General features: G+C 41.7%; 2 protein-coding genes across 3 annotated transcripts; both read left to right on the plus strand.

Annotated features, from left to right (window-relative positions):
• Positions 1-676: 676 nt before the first annotated feature.
• Positions 677-7,302, plus strand: LOC123080324 (uncharacterized). Its single transcript, XM_044503233.1, has 4 exons — positions 677-1,144; positions 5,886-5,977; positions 6,196-6,308; positions 6,771-7,302. Exons 1-4 carry the CDS (start codon positions 1,099-1,101, stop codon positions 6,952-6,954), a joined length of 435 nt encoding a protein of 144 aa, XP_044359168.1. The 5' UTR covers positions 677-1,098; the 3' UTR covers positions 6,955-7,302.
• A 4,417-nt stretch (positions 7,303-11,719) lies between these two features.
• Positions 11,720-16,966, plus strand: LOC123080325 (protein HASTY 1-like). 2 transcript variants are annotated; one of them, XM_044503235.1, is made up of 8 exons: positions 11,720-11,917; positions 12,040-12,141; positions 12,739-12,789; positions 14,754-14,857; positions 14,972-15,266; positions 15,554-15,756; positions 16,001-16,471; positions 16,553-16,966. In XM_044503235.1, the coding sequence occupies exons 1-8, from the start codon at positions 11,810-11,812 to the stop codon at positions 16,878-16,880; spliced, it is 1,662 nt and encodes a 553-aa protein (XP_044359170.1). In that variant the 5' UTR covers positions 11,720-11,809; the 3' UTR covers positions 16,881-16,966. The 2 variants fall into 2 exon arrangements, with proteins under 2 accessions (XP_044359170.1, XP_044359169.1); XM_044503234.1 differs by having other exon boundaries at positions 14,754-15,266.
• The last annotated feature ends 240 nt before the right edge of the window (positions 16,967-17,206 follow it).

The raw sequence follows: 17,206 nt of genomic DNA on the forward strand, positions 1-17,206 counted from the left end.
TAGTTTTGAAGTTGCAAACTCCAGCTTCGAAGCTGGAGTGCTTTAGCCCTTTTTTAAGCAAGAATCACCGTCTTGAGCGCTAACCGCGAGAGGTACGTTTGTGCTTTTGCGAGAGTTACAGCCATGCCTCCTCGGAAACGAAAAAAACCCGCATTTTCTCTATTTTTTTCCTTTCGCGAGAGTCATGGTTTTGCTTCTGCGAGAGGTACGGTTGTGATTTCGTAAGAGGCACGGGCGTGCTTCTTTCGGAAGGGAGAAAGCTCCGTGTTTCCGGTTTGGTTTTTTCTACAGTTTTTTTCATGAAAAAAAGTTCATCAAAACTTATCAACATGAGATCTAGTTTTGAAGATCTCGATGTGAGGAATCCAACGATGAAAATGATTCGAGATTTGGACGCACGATTTAAGAGATAAAACGTTTTGAATAACCGAACCTACGAAAAAAAAGAAAACTCTCAGGTTGCGACAAGTGGCGCAAATGCAACGCGCCGCTTGCCGCAACCTGGTGAGGTTGGGATGATCTTTGCAAGGAATACTGGCCCTTCCCCTACTGCCTCCGCCTCTGGCGGCCATACGAGATACCACCGGGCATTGACCGCCTGTCGCAAAATCCGAATCGCTCTGCCGAGTCCGAGTGGACGACCATTCTGTTGCACCCCACCCGAATTGTTAGAGATCAAGAGGCCATGCAAGAGAGCCGTGGCTTCAGCTGATATTGCTCAGGCACCGCGTTGATCCAGTTAGGCTGTCGACATCGAAGCCCGCGTGGATATGTGGAGAACGCGTGGTTCCTTTTGTCTTCTCCCTCAAGAAAGAAAGACACGGTCATGGCTTGCTTCATGGAGAAGGCTTCGTCTGAAGTTTTGATTGCGTCTCAGCGTCTCAGTTTTTCCCTGCTTCATCATTTAGGAGCGATCCTCTTAACTCTCTTCCGCAGATCGAAGAAGGCAACCGATCGGGAAGATGAGCAGCTGGTTGTCGTCTGTCGAGAAGATGAAGAGGTGGATGGTGATGCCCGCGGCCGCTGGAGCGGAGCCGAAGCTGCTGTGCGTCGTCTGCCACGTCCCGCGCCTGGAAGATCCACCCGTGGAGGGAGATTATGTGGAAGAACGTGTGCACGGCAGCATCAAACCGCTTGGGTCACGGTTAGTTTCTCTTGTCAGTTGTCACCATGCCTCCGATTTCTGTTCAGCTTTCTTCTCTAAATATTGTTTCACTTTTCAGTTCTTCCCAAAAGTCTTCCGTAGACCTCTCTCCGATAAAAAGTCTTTTTTTGTGCAATTCTAAATGTGAAGCAAGTCTCCGTATCTTATTGATGAAACTGAATACTTGAAATTCAACAGAACCCTGTTTTCTTCTTTAATCACAAATCCCAAAAAAATTGTACCTCCTTTCTTTTTTATGTATTTTTCTGGTCAGAAAAAATACAAAATTATGTCAGTTATTTTGAAGTTATTCTAATCTTGTACCCACACAAATTTGCAATTATTCATTTACTACTGGAATTTGGGTTTATTTTATCGATGCAAATTGGATTTGATGCTAAATAGTTCTAGATACACAACACTTCTGCAGGGGAATGATACCGACTTATGGATAAATGGCTTACTGTGTAGAAACTATGTTTGTTGTTGGTGTGGTTTCCTGACATCGTTCCCACGTTAAGCTGTTCTAAACCCCCAAACTCAAATTGTAATTGTCCACGTCATTTTGTTGTTGTTGAGAAAAAAGTCTCTTGGGGCCGATTTCGAACTCATCTACTTCCAACCCAGTTTCTTCCGTTTACTTATGGCGCTGCCAAGTGGTGGTTAGACTCCATTCTAGTGATTTAGTCGACGACAAGCCGCTGGCATGGCATGGCCGTCTCGATGTTGGCGTGGAGACTATGTGCGCGTATCCTGGTCAACTCTCCGTACAGACCGTCTAAAAAAACTCTTCTTATAAGATACGTTGGCACGGCAAAAAAACTTTCAACCATTCTTTTATCCCCTATTTTATTCTAAAACCGACTCATAATGTATCTTTCATGTTAAGCCACAACACTCGAACAGTTGTTGGATTGTAGAGAGTCGATCAAGTCTATTAGATATTTGCAGTTGGGGCCTACAAATGGTTAAAAGACACATCAATCGGTGAAAGGATGTCCAACGAGAAGCCTTACCGCATCAAATTTATCAAAGTATTTTCGACCGGTACCAATGTTTCTTGGGGGTGAATGGTAGTTGGTCACTGATCGGTTACCAGTAATATCGTCCGAGGAAAAAATGTCTGAGTTCATAAACATGACATGTTTCTTTTTCGAATGTGTTGATACATAGAAATACTCAAATATGAAGCATGGTTTGTTAGCTTCATATGCTCTTGTTGTAAGTTGATGTCTTAGCCTTGATGTATGGCATTTTTATATTAATAATTTGGATATGTGTATCCTAGTATGCAAAGGCCTGGAGGTTGTTACCTTCCTTTTAGGAGATTTTTTTCCTACATGATCACTACATGCTTTGTGTTTACATCCAGAACTGGATTCATATGGAATCTAGCGAATATAATAAGTAACATTGGTACAAACTTACCTTTCCTATTTTGGTACAAACTTATGTTTCCTATTCTGACTTGTATTCGATTGATCATGATCATGTTTGGCAGTGATAGAAGGGATCTAATGCAATTAATGTGTCGTCGATCATGCTCACCTTTTTTGTTTGCAAGTGGAATCCAATCCCTTGCTCCTATTCTTTTTTTCCTTGACTTATTCATATAGGATTTCTGAAAGATGCCAGCAAAGTCCTTGTTAAATTAATTCGACTATTGGAAGATAAACAATGGCATTTCACACAATCCCAACAGTGACAATTGGAAAAAGAAGACATCGAATGAGCGTACAATCTCTTTACACTTGTCTATGATTAATAATATCCCAAATGCATCAATCACTTATCACTAATATCTTGATGTGATTAACGGAGTGGGATCTTATTATCAATTATGAACTCCCACATCATAAATCTACTGCTTTCATGCACTTAATTGTTCGAAGCCACTATTATCCATGACCTCATCCAAAACCATCTCGGAAATATTGGATGTGGATATAAATGTTTATTCATATGACTGATCTTCCTATATATTGCTAGCGATATATCAGTATTGATATCATGCATCATGCTCATGGTCATGAACAAAGTCATGACACTATGATAAAGTAAGTCGATGCTCTTTCGCCTAAGAGCTCATTTGCAGAATTGTGCTATCATGAATCTATCTAATGTGCTTAGGGTCATGTTTGGAAAACTCGGTTAATATTACGACACAGTTAAAACTTTCTTTTCTAGTAGCAATAATTAGATTATAAAGTCATTTTCTACTGATTATTTTAAGAGCGTAGTGCCCATAAAAACTATTTACATATTTTAGCTAAAATCAAATTTAATTTGATCCATCAAAATGTCAAATGCAGATAATAAAGGAAATATGCCCTAGAGGCAATAATAAAGTTATTATTTATTTCCTCATATCATGATAAATGTTTATTATTCATGCTAGAATTGTATTAACCGGAAACATAATACTTGTGTGAATACATAGACAAACATAGTGGCACTAGTATGCCTCTACTTGACTAGCTCATTGATCAAAGATGGTTGAGTTTCCTAACCATAGATATGAGTTATCATTTGATCAATGGGATCACATCATTAGAAGAATGATGTGATTGACATGACCCATTCCGTTAGCTTAGCACTTGATCATTTAATATGTTGCTATTGCTTTCTTCATGACTTATACATGTTCCTATGACTATGAGATTATGTAACTCCCGCTTACCGGAGGAACACTTTGTGTGCTATCAAACGTCACAACATAACTGGGTGATTATAAAGGTGCTCTACAGGTGTCTCCGAAGGTAATTGTTGAGTTGACGTATTTCGAGATTAGGATTTGTCACTCCGATTGTCGAAGAGGTATCTCTGGGCCCTATCGGTAATGCACATCACTATAAGCCTTGCAAGCAATGTAACTAATGAGTTAGTTGCGGGATGATGCATTACAGAACGAGTAAAGAGACTTGCCAGTAACGAGATTGAACTAGGTATTGAGATACCGACGATCGAATCTCGGGCAAGTAACATACCGATGACAAAGGGAACAACGTATTGTTGTTATGCGGTTTGACCGATAAAGATCTTCGTAGAATATGTGGGAACCAATATGAGCATCCAGGTTCCGCTATTGGTTATTGACCGGAAACGTGTCTCGTTCGTGTCTACATAGTTCTCGAACCCGTAGGGTCCGCACGCTTAAAGTTCGGTGACGATCGGTATTATGAATTTTTGTGTTTTGATGTACCGAAGGTACTTCGGAGTTCCGGATATGATCACGGACATGACGAGGAGTCTCGAAATGGTCGAGACGTAAAGATCGATATATTGGATGACTATGTTCGGACACCGGAATGGTTTCGGACATATATATACCGGAGTACCAAGGGGTTACCGGAACCCCCCCCGGGGGTTTATTGGGCCTCATGGGCCCTAGTGGAGAAGAGGAGGGGCGGCCAGGGCAGGCCGCGCGCCCCCTCCCCCTCTAGTCCGAATTGGACAAGGAGGGGGGGCAGCGCCCCCCCTTTCCTTCCTCTCCTCCCTCCCTTCCTTCCCCTCTCCTACCCCAACAAGGGAAGGTGGAGTCCTACTCCCGGTGGGAGTAGGACTCCCCCCCTTGGCGCGCCCTCCTCCTTGGCCGTTCGCCTCCCCCCTTGCTCCTTTATATACGGGGGCAGGGGGGCACCTCTAGACACAACAATTGATCATTGATCTCTTAGCCGTGTGCGGTGCCCCCCTCCACCATATTCCACCTCGGTAATATCGTAGCGGTGCTTAGGCGAAGCCCTGCGTCGGTAGCATCATCAATACCATCATCACGCCGTCGTGCTGACGGAACACTCCCGCAAAGCTCTGCTGGATCGGAGTTCGTGGGACGTCATCGAGCTAAACGTGTGCTGAACTCGGAGGTGCCGTACGTTCGGTACTTGGATCGGTCGGATCGTGAAAACGTATAACTACATCAACCGCGTTGTGCTAACGCTTCCGCTTACGGTCTACGAGGGTACGTGGACACACTCTCCCCTCTCGTTGCTATGCATCACCATGATCTTGCGTGTGCGTAGGAATTTTTTTGAAATTACTACGTTCCCCAACAGATAAGAGTATGAGTTTGTCACTTGATCCTCCTTAGTTTCTTGAGACAATATATTATATCTTCCAAAAACTTCACTTGTTTTTCCCAATAACTTTGTACATAACTCAACATCCTTTCTCTTAATGCTTTTTCAGCACTTATTTTCCTATTTGGTTTATAAAGGGTCATAATGCAATTCATATCAAGTGCGCTCTGACTATACCCTCGCCTTATCAACTGTGTTTGCAAGAATGGTTGCGAGCGGTATTTGCAACCGTATTCATATAGGATGTCTTACTAATGCTTCAGAAACCATTAACATTTATTTTGTCTATCTTAACTCTTTTGTGTTGCCAAAGTTTTGTCTATCTTTTGTGTTGCCTAAGTGTTGTCTAAGGTGGAATTTATTCGTCAATCTTAGATGCCAAGATAAGTTGATACACATCTTGAAAGTGTATTTTTTTTTGTTCTAGCCTGTAAGGGCTTTCATTCTTAAAATAATGAAATCAAGGTAGGCAGGTAGCAAGAGTATAAGTTTCATATGCGGGGGAGATGGGTCATCTAGATTACTTCAGTTACTGAACTGTGACCACCATGTCGGTAAACGATGATCTTTGATCGCCATTGGTTGCATACATGTTCTTTAACTGAAATAATTTAGAAGATTCATTTCCAAGAATAATTGGCTCATATTAATAACTTGTTGTGCAGCTTGCATTGCCCTAAAGGATTTTTATAAACTCAACATGATGCAGCGCGTGGACTGGAATGAGAAGCATAGGGTTATTTTTCTACATAAAAAGGTGATAAATATTCTCTCTTAACTGTAAATGAATTATGAGTGGCACACATGAATTCCTTAGGTCTCTAGGTTATTTCATTTCAAAATTTGAACTTCCCATGGTGAATCTGAAAAGAAATATTGTTCTTGTAATAAGTGTAAATTTGGTATATGATGATGCTTAAGACAATAAGACTGACGGATATTGGATTATTTGTCGTGTCCTTTTGAAAATTGCAGAAAAATGCCTACGCATTGCTGTATTCGGGAGACTTATCAACTGCAGCAAAGAATGCAATGAAGAATAATTTTGAAACAAAGATATCTCACATAGTGGATATCAGCTACCACAGGTTGGCATCCTTATTATATTTCTACGACATGCATGCATTCAATTGCTCAAGCACGTTCTCCCTACTTGTCTTCAACAAATATGAATGCTTAAGACCGGATGTTTCTTCTCTATGGGAAAGCAGTGGCTACACCCACCACACTACACCCCGGCTATACCCCGCAAGAAAACATATCAAAACTTTTCAAAAAAGTTCTGAAACTTTGTGGTAATAGTTATGAACAAATGTTATAGGTGTTTGCAAAGTTTGGATGTCAAATAACATTCGAGGAGCTCTGTAAAAAAAATCACCAAAAATTACTCAAAATATATGTGCACTGTTTGAGTAGATTTTGTAATTTTCTTTTTGTGCAAAGCTCGTCGAATGTTATTTGACCACCAAACTTTGCAAGCACCTATATATTTGCTTCTTAAGAATGGCAGTAATTTTAATAAGCTCATTACTAATTTACTGGGTTTGCAGCTTTTCAGGTAAGAGCGATGTTGTGAAAATTTTGACGGTCAAGGGAGCAAAGCCTGACGGGCGACATCTGTCCTGCGACTTCGTTGATGTACACCATGTAGAAACAATGCTCAGCAGTTACAAGACGTCTCATGGTACCGGGGGAAATGCTGCCAGGGTTGAACCAAGTGCGGATGAGGTCTAGCCGTCTAGACGTGCGAGAGGACTTTCCATAATACGTTTCTCTGATCTGGTAGGCGGAGAGCATGTGCCCGGAACGCAGTTCCTGTGGTATCCGCGTTGGCTGCGGAGTTTTTTTTCTAAGAGAGAGAGAGATCAGCAGAGGTTATGCTCTGTTCGTGGTCGGCCTGCAAGTGTTTTGTATGTTCTCGTTGAGATAATGCATGGACAGTTGATTGCACTGGCATTGCAACCGCATATACAAACTACAAGTGTGGTAAAGGCCGCGTTGGGATAATGCATGAACATTTTGAGTCGTGCATTATCCACTTATTTAAGTGCCATTGCAAGTGTAAACAAACTACAGGGTTTGCTAACTCAACTAAAATGTTTTTGTATTCAAACACACTTATTTTTGCCGGAAAGTTGTTGTGGAGGTCGAGCTACATGGAACCCCTTATCCTCACCCCTCCAACATTGCTTTGAGATATGTGCTCTCCAACGAATTTACTATATAGTTTATTTATTTATTTATTTTTTTCTCTCTCTCTCAAATGAAACAATATACGGAATTCAAACTTTGCAGATCAAAAAAACTTTAGAACTTCAATGTGTGAAAAAACTATCAGATTTTTTGGTCCGGCATAAATATGTAACATGAGACTTTTTTTTATTAAAATTTTATTTTTAAGCATTTAAAATGGATGAAAAATCCGAAAGTTTTTTCTCACGTTGTAGTTAGAATGTTTTGTTGTCCTGCAAAGTTTGAAGTTTATATTTTGTTTGGTTTGGGAGAAACAAAAGGATAAATATGCCTGCATGGATCGCGATGTAGAAATGGATGGCTAAGATAAGGGGTACCATGTGGCTCGACCTACAGAATACCACACTCTTTTTTTTCTTATATATAATACCCTTGTGTGCACCCTTGTTATGGACTTATGTACCCTTTCAACGACAAGTGGGCCCTACAAGTATGAAAATGCGCATTTGAAAATAGTGAACCTAAGCTGGGGCTAATAGACGGGTGGTAAAAATAAGCCCAGATGACCTCATAAGTTATATGAGTCGTATTTCTCGAACCTTTCATTGGTTTCCTCCAACCAAAGCTCGTCGGGAGCGACAACGACAAGTCAGAAGTTGGTTTTGCCATGGATAGGAGGGAACAAAGAGGATGACTTGGGTGGAGGCATGGAAGGTGATTGAGAGGAACAATGAGGTGGAGGCCATGTTGTTGCTCGTGGGCTCGCCGAGGCCCATGACCCTTGCCTTAATCTCCTACAACACGAAGACATCCACCTTCAATCTCCTCCACCATGACAACGCCGCCAGATTCTTTCGCGCCAATGATGTGCCACAACATGGCAAATGAAACCCCCGATCAAACTTGGGGATCATCAACTACATAGTCAAAATTCGGTGTTCCTCCTTCAACACCAACAATTGTTTGTAACCTCCAATTTCTTTCTCTGCTAAGCTCCCTAGCAATTCTTTTGCACCTACATGACCCCATCGCCCACCTTTGTGTTTCCCTTTTATTGATTACATGTTCCGCAATAGAAGCCTCGTATCCACTTTCTACCACCGTCGTCGTCACCCACCCTCATGTTGGCAACCACCGGAGTTTCACCCTAGCTATGCGGTTCCACCATCGACATCACCTCAAAGTGTTGGTTCCATTTGCCCCATCACCTCGCCCTCTCGATCTTCCAGACTCCTCCAAGCTCCATTTGGCCTCGTCTCTGTCCGCAGTCAATGAGACACAGGACTTGGTTAGACCTGAGTAGGACCTACAGTGAACCACTTGATGACTCCGTAAGGACCTAGGTGTGAATTTTCATACTTACAGGACCAAAATGACACACCCATTGTAGTTTTAGGGTTTTGTATACATTTTACTCAAAATCTAATTCATGATGGTTAATTTAGGACTTGTCAAAGCAGTTTATTTCTGTTCCAGACTGTTCAAGTTGCAAAGCCCATTGACAATTTCACTTGATTGTTGTGGTGCTGCCATACAACATCGATTTATTGTCATCATATGTGATGCTTGTTGGCACGAATAGTAGTGGTGGTATTTATAATAGTTGAACAACCTTGTCCTGTTGTCAATAAGATCGACATGATCGAGTTGCATTCCTAGTAGTATGTTTAATATTAAGAATCTAAGGATTAGGGACCATATGCTAATCCTCTTAACCGCCCAAAATGCTGCACTCTTGCCGTTCGGTTGCTTCATATACTATGCAAGACTTATGCGTTGCGCCTTAGAAAATGGGCTCAAAAGTATGCAAGTTGTGTTAGGAACGACATGTCAACAGAGAAAGAGAGAGAGATGCATTTTCTTATTCAGATTGGATGCATAATGTATGATGGCGCTATTAGATACTACGTACTATTCGATGCTGCATATATATATGGCAGGAATGGTGAAGGTCTGAATATCATCATGATCTTGCCCGAGAGGCAGCTGACATCCGGTAGGTACGAGCTGGGAGCTCGAGCTGGTCAGGTTAGTATCCTTTTGTGATGCGCTATTATGCTTTGTTGGTATGCATATGCCCATCGGCGCCAAGTATTATTACGCCCGTAATCTTCGAATTTGATATATGCTGCAGGTCGGGGACCTCTATGAAGATCGCCGTAATCCAGTGTTGTTGTTCATAGGAAAGCAACACCGGAGAGACAACTAAGATCATTGGTTGGTTTCCCGTTGTACACCATATCGGCACATTCAAGACTGGATTTTTCGGAAAGGAGAGTAGAACCCGCTTCTACATCGATTGACACCACATAAGCACATTCAATACTGTTTTGGAATAGTCTCAGTTTACGTTTGGCATTACAGAGGAACATGGTATTCCCGTTTGCCTCATTAGATTTGCCCTATTTTAGCTCTCTGCGATGAAAAAATGACTATGCAGTACTACCTATATTTAGCTGTGTGTATTTGTACAAATTGTAACTTGATGTAATATATAGGGACCAGTCTACACACGGTTATAACTATTCCCTTGCGTGTTGTGCAGCAGTCTGGGCCGTTAGATTTGACGAAGCGGTCGCAGTACTCAACAGTTGACAAGCAGCTCCTGCAGTACTTCAAGCGATCTGCATCGGGGATCATTTTCCCGATGATGGTAGGATTCCTTCCCATCACGTTCTGCAGGCGCACCAGGAACGCCACCATCGCCTTCAGCTTCTCTGCACTGCTCTCGCTCGTGGTGAACACCACGCCGCTGCTCTTCGCCGACAAGATGTGCCGAAAGTGCTGCGCCAGCCCGGGCGGTCATGGCCATGACGACGACGAGCTCGTCGAGGACTGCCACCGCCACCGGATATTGTTTCTTGTCCCCCGCGCCAATGGACTAGTTTTGTTTGTATTTTTTTTTTCAGTTTGTCTACGGGCTAGTTGTTGGTCGGAATTATGTAGTTGTCTATGGGGTTGACCGCTACTTATTCAAAACCACTAGTTAAGGCCTCCTTTGGTTTATAGGATAAAATATCATAGGAATATTAAACTTGTAGGAAATATGATGTCATGTACCTCAAATTCTACAAATAGGAATATTTAAAGAGATGTCCTTTGGTTCACATAGGATTTTTTCTATAAAGTCTAGGGTAATGTTAAATATGATTCATTTCCTACAGACCAAAGGATTTCAAAGGAATTTTTTCTTAGAAATCTATCCTACAGAATTCCTCCTAAATTCCTCAAAACGAAGGGAGACCTCTTGCAAAGGACACTTTCACTCCTTGAGGTGGTGACAAGTGACGCACTGCATGTGCTATACTTGTCACAACTCACAAACTGTGAGTTTTATGTCTTTCTAGATTCGTTTTTTCGAAGCGTTTTATCGCTTGAATCGTCCATCCAAATTATGAACCGTTTTCATGTTGCGTTTCTCGCATTGAAATTCTTGAAATAGTTGCATGTTAATAGGCTTGGATGATCGTTTCCCCCAAATACCCAGAATATGAAAAAAAAAGTGAAAACTTTAGAAAGAAACTTTTTCCAAAACTACCGAAAACAAAAACAAATTGGAAACAAAAAAGATTTTTTTTCCTTTTTCACCTTTTCAGGAAGCACTCACGGCGATGCGCTTTTCACTTTTCGATAAGCACACAGAAAGCACAACTATCTTTTTCACTTTTTTGAAAAGCACAATTATGATAAACACAGTTGTGCTTTTCACTTTTCACACAGAGTGATTCACGCAAGGAAAATAGAAAAATCGATTCTCTCCCCTCCAAACCCTAAAGAAAACCAAGCAAAATCCGAAATCTTGAAGAAGAAAAACACATGAAAAAAAATGTTTTCACAAGTGCGACCAGCCTGGGACACGTGGTGACGGCTAAGAACATCACATGGCACACGTTCGCTGGGAAGGTGTTGCAAGGGTACTTGCTGTTTAATCAACTTCGATCTCTAGATGTTTAATTTTAGGCACTCTCTGTTTTAAATGATACTTTCTTCATCTAGGTTTATTAATCCTTCATCAAGTAATTTGGGACGAAGAGAGTATATTATTAGTGAAATCAATGACTAAAAGTTGATCCAAAATATGAGGAGATTAATAAACCTAGATAAAGAAAGTACCTAAAACTCATCATCAAGATGGGGGATTTGGATCATTTAGATTTGTCTGAGGGTTGTCCTAATGGAAAGTGGCCCCGTTCCCACCCGTCGATCTTAGGGGCAAATGATGAGAGTTAGAAGTAAAATGGGGCAAATAATCCATCATAATATCTGATTATATATTTTCTGAACTCAAATTTAGGCCGGAGGAAGCAGGGACCGTAAGTCCATAATCTGTCTCTGCGCTTGAACTCCTTATCCCTGCAGAAACTTCTAGAAGCATCATCCACGGGCCGGAAGCCCCATGGATGGCGCGGCCTCTACGAAGGCGGCGGCGGCGGAGGAGGAACCCTCCGGCGACGCCGTCGATCTCGACTCTAGCGTGCCCGCCGCCTCTGCATTGCCCGATCCTGTTGGTCCTCAACCTCCTCCGCCCGAACTCCCCCGCTATTCTCTAGATTTCGCTTCGAGATTTCGTTTTTTCAACCGATTGATCTGGGGATGCTGTGTAATTATCTGGTACGTATGTTATAGGGGGGAGACGTGTACGTCGTTTTGTTGGTGAAGGCGTCGCTCAAGCTGCTTGGGAAGGATCTTCCTCCTCAAGTCCGGCACTATGGCTTCGAGATGATGCAGGTTATTCCTTGGGACATAGTCATCATCTCTGTTTACTCTCACAGGGAGTTCTGTCCAGATAGAGTTAGTAGACGAGTAGTACTTGTTTGCTGATTTACTGCATCTACATCTGTATCTGCATCTGCAACTCCACGCTCCATCTTACTTCGGTCACTACTTCATCATTACAATAGTATGGCTGTTGTGAAATTTGCCTGGAAAATCACAGCATTCCTACATTTATTAATATATACCCTATAACTCATGGCGTGATCGATGATCGATGATGGTGCCGCTTAGCTAGCTATAACTCATGGCGTGCTGATATTGGTAGCATCTACTTAGATTGAGGTGGGTTGAGGTTCGTATCGTAGAACAGAGTGTGTTTGGAGATGCGTCTGATTTGGTAGATTTTTATTTGGTAGACTGGTTAGCTGCCCCCATCGATCGGTTTCCATCAAGCAGTGCTACAGCTGCGTTAGGGGGGAAATGTTCCTTCCTCGTTTTTGTCATTTGATTTGTTTCTTCTGTGCTTGTTTGCAGGTATTTGGAGTTGCGTGTGATACTTTGCCTATCCGTCAGTAAGATATGTTTATCTTGTTGCCTATCTTTTATCAGGGTCCGCCAATTAACTTTTTGGATGGTCGTGGTCGAGAGCATGATCAACAGGTATGATCCTGTTCAGAGTAATGCTACTGGTGATTTAGTAAGACCCACTGAATCTTTTGTGCCAAAATGGCTGGTAAGCATATTGTTAACCTCTCCATTCTCTTCTTGTTTGTTTGGCATATTTGGACTTGTGGTTGCTGAATTACCTCTTAAAAAAAAATCAAGTGATTCTTAAAATATTTATTTTCGGAGTTACAATAAATACACATGCAACAAGTCCTGTAGGTGTTTGAAAATTAATATGTCAAGTTTCTTAGTTATGAAACTGCAAAATTCCTAAACGAATGGGATCTGGCCTACCTTGTAACATGTATGGGCCTTAGGACTTGTTGTAACCTGGCCTGTAAGAGTTAGGGTGCCTTTGGTTCAGCTTTTGCACCCATTCCTGCTGTGAAAAAGCTGAAAGCCAACCAAGGGGGCGTTTTCACCACAGAATCTGCAGACGCAACAAATTTTACGCAGTGCAAATCTCACAGCAGCTCGACCCCAGCTTCCATCGCGCTGAGGGCAGATGTTTGCCGAAAATTACCCACCTTGTCACCCCGCAAGTCATACCGGTTCGATTTCATTTCCCCCTTAACCCAAAGCTACACACTGGTCTGTTTCTACTCGGCGCTACGAACAGGGAAAGCAGGAGGCAGAGCCACAGAGCTCACCCTCAAGCTAGTTAGGCTGTGTACTTGTACTGTGATGGGGTTGTTTGGTGGATATGGTGTACCTGAGTGAATACTGGATGGCTTGTTGAAGGCTAAATAGCTGAATTAGTTTTGTGTGGACTCTGATATTTATCAATTTATATACGGGCACATCACACCTTCGTTTTCACCTTATCCAGGCTCACCATATGCACACTTCTTTATGTTTTCCCATTGACTTGGCTCCAGATGACCTCCCTGTGTCACAGGTTAGTTTCTGCTCCATCTTGCCAACTAAACATGCACACCCAGGCTAAATCCATATGCTCAGCGGTGCATGACGGGTTTACAGCGACCATTGAGGAGAGAACCAGCATTGGAGAGGTGCAAGAAACACCCAAATAGGGACTAAAATAAACATCTAGCTTCAATTTTAGTGGGCTTGTTTGCTGTGACCCCAGCGCGTTCGTGAACTTGGGTGTGTGTGTGTGTTTCCTTCTTTTGTGTTTGGGTAACCCTTGTGGTTGCCAGTGTGGACCTTTGTGTTTTGGTTTGTTGGTCTGGCTGTTTCTGGACTTTTTATTTATAAGGTGGGGTGCGGAGCCTTTTTCGGTAATAGGGAAGCTGACGGAAGGATGGAGCCCAAGCGGAGAGATTGCAGTCCTCTTTAGCAGTCAATACTGTTAAAGTATATTATATCTCCTCTTTGTAATAGATCAGTCTTTTGGGATAGTTGGTTGATAGAATTTTCTAACATGATATCAAACGTAAGGTCTTAGGTTCAAGTTTCAGTTCCCGCATTTCTCCCAGTCATTTATCCCCGCCCAAGACGGGCGTGAGCAGAGGTGTTGATCAATCCATATCCACATTGGATGTGAGAGAGAGAGAGGGGAGGGGGTTGTTAAGTATAGTTGGGATAGTTGTTTGATAGGAATATCTAACATGGTATCAGACCTGAGGTCTTGGGTTCAAGTCTCAGTCCCCGCGTTTCTCCCAATCATTTATCTCCTCCCAAGTTGGGCGTGAGGGGAGGTGTTGATCATTCCATATCCATGTTGGATGTGAACGGGGCGTGTTAGATATATTATATCTCCTCTTCCTAACAGATCTGTCTTTTGGGTTAGTTGGTTGATAGGATTATCTAACAAGTACATTGCAGAGTTCAGGGAGCGGGGAAGTTTTATTTTTCTTTGAATATCCTGAATCTTATTAGCGCATTGTAGCTTATGTTTTGCTTTTTAGTTTGGATACTGAAAGTAGCCATCATAGCTCGCTATGCTCCTCTAGGGATTTACATTTTTGACTGTTCTAGTGTCATTGATGGTGCAGGGTAAGTATAAAGTAACACCGGACTATCGAGAAGAGGCCGAGCTACTTCGCTGGGAGCATAATCTCCTGTCTGAAGCATTTGTCAGTGTGACGACCTGTCCTGGGTACAATGGAAATAACATCCTTTTACACTCCCATGTTGTCACATTAAGTGCACTAATAAAGTTCAGTACTGCAGATCATGATGCAAAACATATTTTATGCCTTTTGTCTGCTAGGATTGAATGTAAGGAGGAGTTGCTTTTGTCTCTACTGAAACCTTTGAACAAAATTTGGACCCAGCCAGAGTGGAACGAAGAATACATGCATTATACATATCGTCTAACTGGTCTTCTTTGCAATGATCAATTTAGGGAGACAATATGTTTGTTGGTAAAGTCATTTGAGGAGGAGATCAAAGGAAGCAAAATTGAACATTCTACGGGAACACAGGAAAAATGCCGTCCAACATCAACTACCAATTATCCGTGCTCATCTACCTTTCCACAACTAATGCTTGCCCTGCTCTTACGGGTAAATAACTACCACCAACACTTCATTTCTTACAGATTGTGATAGTAAACCACCATATAATTTTTTGGATTTTTTTAGACAGTAACTAGGAAAAATTACTTAAAAAAAAAACTAGTATTGCAAAGATGTATCTGCATGGGCCCCGTCTGTCAGTTACACAACTAGTGGTATTTTTGTGGGGTACTCACTCTGTTCAAATGCTTATGAAAACTACCCTAGTTTACATTGTTGCTTTTCATGTTTTATTATTGTGATTATGTAGTTACAATGTTTCACATTTACTTCAGATCCTTCATTTTATACACATGGCTTGGATGGATCGGTCTGAGTGCTATGATCTGCCAGAAATTATTTGGAGAGCTAGACTCATTAGTACCAATGAGATATCCACTTTTCTGAAGGAGAATAATACTTTACCTGCCAATGATGGAGTTGATGTTCGTAGGATGAATGCTATTGGAACATGGTTACGTGAAATTCGAGAAACTGGGTAAGTCTGCTGTTTCACAGCTGTTTGTCAAACCGATTCTATTGTTTCAACAGAGATATAAAATTGTATTCTGGTTGCATCAGTGATTTCCGTATCATTAAATTGTGCGTTTATGTTCAAATCAGTATTTAATACCCTAGAAAGGAGGTTCTAAAGTGCATTTGCTCCTAGCCAGATGACAGCTTCCCTCTGATCTTTCAATTGTTGGTGTGTTTGAAAGATGTTATTTTGTATAATGTTGCAGGTATAATATCATAGGCTTGTACGCGTCTGTTGAAAGATCAATTTTTGGATTGGACTGTTCTCTTTCCATAAATACTCTTGCAATGGATATAAGCTCCATGGAATTTGATCATGTGGGGAAACTCATACAGCTCAGCTTCATTCCATTAGTCAGGTGTTGCCCTCGAGGATGTTGGGACAAATGGGTGTTGTTGTTGTTGGAATCTTTATTTTTCTACTGTAAAGATATCTTTGGTTATGCGTGGCTCAGTCTTATACACGAGGGACGCGCTGAAGTACCAGCTTACTTTGGCAATCTTTATGGACCTGAAGAAAAAGTCAAGAAATTAGAAGTGGAGCTGCTGCTTAAATTCACTCGTTCTGTATCTTATTTGCTCGGGGTTTTAGCATCAGAAGAATTTAATAGCGGCCTTCCGCAGTTGAATTGCCCAAAATCTGACTTGAAATCCATATCTTCCAGCTCCCTTATGGGGTATGATTTCCGGTCATTCAGTTGTGCTTTCTGTGTGTGATCTCTACACATTTACTTACTCCTCAGCAATGCTTCTTGTAGGTATCTTTTACTTCACAATTGCTTTGGGAGGTTTAGCATGTACTCCTTGTTTGGGTCTTTGGTGGATTATCAAGCAGCTAAGGAAGCACTACCCTTTTGTCATGCATTGATCCGCCTTGCCGTTGCTACTGATGATGAGAGACTGAAACAGTTTATTCTTAATGAAATGCTTCCAACTCTTGTCCGGTTTGATGATAGGAGTCCCCCAAGTGGAATCTCATGGTTAAGATCGGAGTTAAGTTCAAGCATAGAAGTGAGTTCTATGAAGGATGTTGTTGGCCTTTGTCGGGAAATATACGACGTTTACTTGCACAATCAGGCAAGTTAAGAATGTATCACTTTCTTTCTATTGTATACTAGTAATTTTTTGTGATCTCAAGGGTTCTAGCCATATGCCACTAATGTTACGGAAATTTCTTTTGTGTTCTGTTTTCGTAAATAGCAGGAATTCTGTGTGCTAATTGGTAATTGCTTTCTGCCAAAGATACCTCTCTCCAGTCTTTAGAATTTGGTGGCTGTAAGGTCTACTCTTGATAATGGCATGACATGGCTGCTTGTGGATTCATTGTTATCTAGCTAAGTACTGGCTGCTGATGGACCAATTCTTTTAGATGGTTCTGAGTAAACCGCATATTGACATTTCCGTGATTGTTT

This window comes from Triticum aestivum, chromosome 3D, assembly GCF_018294505.1.
Source record: "Triticum aestivum cultivar Chinese Spring chromosome 3D, IWGSC CS RefSeq v2.1, whole genome shotgun sequence".
Taxonomy (NCBI): Eukaryota; Viridiplantae; Streptophyta; class Magnoliopsida; order Poales; family Poaceae; genus Triticum; species Triticum aestivum.